The 5,729-nt window shown below is 40.6% G+C and overlaps 1 protein-coding gene across 1 annotated transcript; it reads left to right on the top strand.

The window, feature by feature from the left end:
• Positions 1-1,526: 1,526 nt before the first annotated feature.
• Positions 1,527-5,135, top strand: LOC122667381 (disease resistance protein RGA2-like). The gene has a single exon (XM_043863645.1). The coding sequence runs from the start codon at positions 1,527-1,529 to the stop codon at positions 5,133-5,135; it is 3,609 nt and encodes a 1,202-aa protein (XP_043719580.1).
• The last annotated feature ends 594 nt before the right edge of the window (positions 5,136-5,729 follow it).

Below are 5,729 nucleotides of genomic sequence, written 5' to 3'. Positions count from 1 at the left end.
GGTCCGCCCCTGCCCATCCATTTCACGTTCCCGGTCCCTACACCCTACCGGCCCACCCTGTCCATCTCTCTCTCTCTCTCTCTCTTATAATCTAGTCTGAGAGCCGAGATTCCCGCCATTCGGGATTTGGCCTATAAAAACGTATTAGTTCAAAAAATTTGGGTTTCACTTTTCAGCAATGAACGAACGAACGAACGAACTGAAATGAAGGTCTGAGAAGGAAGGAAAGTATGAGTCTATCAGATTCGGAGGAGTCCTCTCCAGAAGGAAGAAGTGGTGGATGTAATTCTGGTTCGGATACCGGCGAGGGATCTGGCAGTGACCATTTTCGCTCTGTTTCTCACTTTGCTGGTAATTTGTGCCTGCATCCCCAACCGAAGGCTGTGTCAACAAGCTAACGGTACTGTCCCCTTGCCTGCCTTTCTTCTCGTCGCCGCCCAACAATCTCTACTCCTCATTCCCTCATCTCTGTTGTTGCGATGACTTCTCTTCCGCCTTTAACACCACCGGCGCCGTCTGTTACTGTTACCTCCTCCGCCAATCTTTGCTCCTCGGCTTCCCTCTCAATACTGCGAGGTCTCTGTTCTTCTAAGAACTCCACTACTTCAACAACAACCACGGCATCTCTGGAACATCTCTGCGAAGGTAGGATTTTCGATTCCTTTCAAGTTCCAAGTTTAAACTCGATATTTTTCTTGGTTTTCCTACCTGGATTTGCATCTAGTTTTTGGCCTTCCTTTGCTTCTTTAATTTCTCGTTTTAGTTTTCACCAATTAGATTTCTGATTTCTAATGCGTATGGTTCTTCGTCTCCCTATGTAGTCGGAGAGATCTCACTCCAATCGCATAGCTTTATGTCTCAGTGTCCCTGTGTTTTGGTAAAATGCAAAATGATTTCTTATCGAGGTTGCAATACATTCAGGATTATCCGGTAAACCCAAAGCTACTGATAACGATCTAAAACGATAAACATCTCCAGAAGATATACTAACCCTAGCTGCAACCACTGTGCGCTTCCACATCCATGGTTCAGGTAACACAAGAAAAGGAGTAAGGAACACGACCATGCTTCTCAGAGGCAGGGTAAGGGATGGTGGCGGGCGGATGTGGGCTGAGGCCTGAGGACACGGGAGGAGAGGGGAAGGTACCAGGGGTAATTTAGGGTTTATAAATTAGCAGGGGAGAAGGAGAGGTGGAAGTTGTATCCCTTTTTTTTTTTGGGGGGGGGGGGGGGGGAGAGGGGAACTTGCTCTCAAATGCAAAGTCAACTAAAAGAGCATGCAATTTCTTCGAAAAAGTCTGCCTGATTGACTTTAAAGACTTAAAAGGAAGATTCATGATAGATTCATGATAGACTAACGAGTAGACTAACGAGTCTTTTACCTGAGGTCTTCTAAAATATTTTCATGGAAAAAAATCGACATATTTGTAGATAAGAACATTTGTAAGTGCATTCGTTTAAAGAAGACTAATTGCGATTTAAGCTTTTAGCTTTCTACTTCATTTTCTTGTTGTGACCAACAAAGAATGGCTGAAAGAATTTTTCTCGCTGGTGCAATAGAAATATTGAAGAAACTGAGCTCTTTCCCTGAGGAAGAGATCATTCTAATTTGGGGTATGAAAAAAGAGTTCAACAAACTTAAGGAGACCTTTCCCATGATCCAGGCGGTGTTGAGAGATGCGGAAATGAGGCAAGTGAAAGAAGAACCTATCAGGCTCTGGTTGAAAAGGCTTAAGGATGTAGCTTATGAAGTGGATGATGTACTGGATGAGTTTTCATTTGAAGCCATGCGAGGTAAAGTAGATATTCGAAATTCAAAGATGAAAAAGGTATACCACTTCTTCTCGCACAGAAACAAAATTGTATTTCGTTCCAGGATGGCTCATAAGATTAAGGACATCAACAAAAAGCTGGATAAGATTGAAAAGGACATGAAAATGCTCAATTTTAAGGTAGGGGATGTAAATGATCGTTTTGCAAATGATATAAATCGAGAAACTGATGCTAGCCTTGATAATTCACAGACTATTGGAAGGGAAAAAGAAAAATCAATGCTGATTGATATGTTAATTGGCTCCTGTAATGAAGAACTTTCAGTAATTCCTATAGTGGGAATTGGGGGTCTTGGCAAGACAACACTCGCAAAAATTGTCTACAACAATGAGTCTGTTGTAGCACATTTTCGTAAGAGGATGTGGATTTGTGTGTCAGATGATTTTAATGTCAAAAGGTTGGTAGGAGAAATGCTTGAATCTCTTACTGGAGAAAAGCCAAATTTATCAAACCTTGAAGCTATACAATGTAAGCTTGCTGCGAATTTACGAGGAAAAAGATTTCTTCTTGTATTAGATGATGTTTGGAATGGTGTCCGTGAAAAATGGGACGACTTGAGAGCTTCATTGGTAATTGGTGCCAAAGGAAGCAAAATTGTTTTGACAACACGTAAAGAAGAAGTTGCATTAATAATGGGGACACATCCACCTCAACATTTGGTAGGGCTATCAGAAAATGAAAGTTGGTCTTTATTCAGAAGAAGAGCATTTGGGAGTGGAGGAGCAACAGAGAATTCAAATATGGTGAGAATAGGAAAGGAACTTGTGGAAAAGTGTAAAGGTGTCCCCCTAGCAATAAAATCTCTAAGTGCCTTGATGCACTCTAAAAAGAATGAACATGAGTGGTTGTCAATCCAATATAGTGAAATATGGAATATATCAGAAGATGGAAATGGAATTTTATCAGTGCTAATATTGAGTTATGACCATTTGTCCTTACCATTGAAGCGATGTTTTGCTTATTGTTCCATGTTTCCGAAGGATTATAGAATTCAGAAAAAGACTTTGATCCAATTATGGATGGCTGAAGGTCTCCTTCAATCATCCAATGGTTGTAATAAATTGATGGAGGATATTGGTGATGAATATTTCAAGTCTCTGGTGTGCAATTCCTTCTTCCAAGATGTAGAGAGAGACAAATATGGAGAGGAAGTAGCATGTAAGATGCATGATCTTGTGCATGATCTTGCACAATTTATCATTGGAAATGAATGCATGATGGTGGAGGATTTTGATAAGGTAGAACCAAAACTGGAAACTCGCTACCTATCATTGGTTGGTTGCATAGAAACTACTCCAAAAAAATTTCATATCATGGAGAGAGTCTGTGCTCATCTCTGGTTGGGTAAAAATATTCGTGGTCATCATATTTCTGCCGATATGTTCCTGAACTTCAGGAGCTTGCCTGTACTAGATTTAAATGATGCCAGGATTAAAAGCTTGCCATCCACAATCGGTGAGCTGAAGCATTTGAGGTATCTTGACCTTTTGGGAAATAAGTTTGAAACATTACCTAAATCAGTTACTAATCTCTATAATTTGCAGACTTTGAAAGTATTACGTTGGTACAATTATTTGAGGTTGCCCAAAGGAGTAACAAAGATGATTAACTTGAGGCATCTAGAATTCGATGACAGAACATTGAGATTTCCCAGAGGTATAGGGCAGTTAACTAACCTCCAAACCTTATCTTTGTTTTTAGACACACAGGATTTTGAAGCTGCTGGTATTCAGGAGCTCAAGAATCTACAGCAACTGCGCGGTTTGAATTTATACAATCTGGAGATGGAGAAGAATGCAAAAAAGAATGCTACAGTGGCAAATTTAAAAGGAAAACCAAGACTTGGAGAATTGTGCTTGGAATGGAACTACCCGGAGAGTGATAATGATGTTTGTAAAACATTATTAGAAGATCTCCAACCTCATCCAAATTTAATTTCATTGCAGATACGGGGTTTCACAGGCTTGGTACTTCCTACTTGGATGGATGGAAGCTCATATCTATCATCCCTTCAGGATCTCCAGCTAGACGAATGCACCAACATCATGTCTTTCTATTTAGTAGGCTTGAGCTCTCTCCGTAGACTACAGATTGTTTCCTGCACGAATCTAAGATCTTTAGGACTGAAGGGACTCACTTCCTTGGAGGCCATTAGATTACAGGAATGTAAGAAGCTGATTTCCATAGGAGTTCCTAATAAGGAGGACGGCATGCCAGTCCTCATCAGCCTCAGGATACTAGAGATCAATTGCTGTTATAGTCTTGCTACTCTACCGGATGGGTTTTTCATCCTTCTTAGATCTCTAGAGACATTGCAGGTAAGCAATTGTTCAATTCTGAGGGCTCTGCCAGATAGCATAGGGAACCTCTCGTCCCTTCAAATGTTGATAATCGAGGGATGCGATAATTTGACATCTTTACCAGATGGAATGCAACACCTGAGGTTATTACAGACACTGAAGATCTTTGAGTGTCCATATCTTGTAGCATTACCATACAGTTTGGGAGATCTCTCATCTCTCCGAGAGTTAGACATATGTGACTGTCCAGGTCTCATAGCATTACCAGAGAGTCTGGGAAATCTCGTAGCACTTGAAAAGTTGAGGATATTTGATTGTCCGGGTCTTGAAGCATTACCAAAGGGCTTGGGAAACCTTTCGTCACTTCAAGTGCAGGGGTTGGATACAGGAGACAGTCAGGACCTGACTGTATTACCAAAGAATTTGGGAGATCTCACATCATCACTTAAGGAGTTGGAAATTTATAGATGCCCTAATCTGGCGTCTTTACCTGAAGGGATCCGTTGCTTGATGTCATTAAAGAAATTGTCCACTGTGAGATGCCATAATTCAATGTCCTTTCCTGATTGGATACAAGACCTCGTATCTTTACATACACTGCATATTGCAGGTTTTGAAAATCTTGGGGTACTGCCAGACGGTTTGAAGAACCTCTCCATACTTCGAGAGTTGCATATTGGGGAATGCCTTAATTTGATGTTCTTACCGGATTGGATACAAGAGTTTACATTGTTAAAGAAACTCCACATAGAAATGCTCGAAAATCTTAGGGCACTGCCGGAGGGCCTGGAATACCTCTCATCACTTGAAGACTTGTTCATCTCACACTGCAAGAGTTTGATGTCTTTACCGGAAGGGATACAAAACCTCAGATCGCTAAGGCGTTTGAATATAATCTATTGTCCTCAACTGGGTGAAAAATATAAGAGGGGTGAAGATGGGAATTGGCCTAAAAAAATTGCCCACATCCCTTATATCGGAATTGTTCCACTGACAGGCTGATCGAATATCCTATTCTCCAGGTCAGTCCTCTCATACACCATCCTATTCTTTCTTTTGAATTTTAATTTCGTTTTCCCTTCCTCATTTCCCTCGCATTATTGTCTAACTTACTCTTTCTTTTGTGGTTTTTTTTTTAAACCTGCCTGTGGAAGTCTCTCTCTCTCTCTATCTCTTTTCTTGTCTGTGGGAGTTGAAATAAAAGCTCTTGCAACAAGGATATTTGCAGTTGTTCATGGGGTGTGTCCCACATGGGACCTTGGTGGATTTTCTTTCCTTACCCAAAGTGTTTTTTTTTTCTGGGACAAAACCCAAAATGGTTTTGGGAATATGAACCTTGTTATTATTGTTTTTGGCTTTATTGTTCTTTCTCCTGTGTTTCCTAGTTCCTTTATTTGAATCAGTTAGCTCAACTTGATTTATATTCGAAAGTAATTGTGCCTAACATACCAATAATGGAATGTCATAATTTGTATCTACTCATTAGATTGGGCCTGGCAGACCTCTCATCACTTGAACTCTTTTGAATTTAGAGTGCAAGAACTCGATGTCTTACCGGAAGGGATGCAAAACTCCAAATTGCATCAGAGGATTGAC

This window comes from Telopea speciosissima, chromosome 7 (assembly GCF_018873765.1).
Source record: "Telopea speciosissima isolate NSW1024214 ecotype Mountain lineage chromosome 7, Tspe_v1, whole genome shotgun sequence".
NCBI classification, from domain to species: Eukaryota; Viridiplantae; Streptophyta; class Magnoliopsida; order Proteales; family Proteaceae; genus Telopea; species Telopea speciosissima.
Note: the sequence above shows the minus strand (reverse complement) of the source record. Positions and strands in the feature narration are given on the sequence as shown.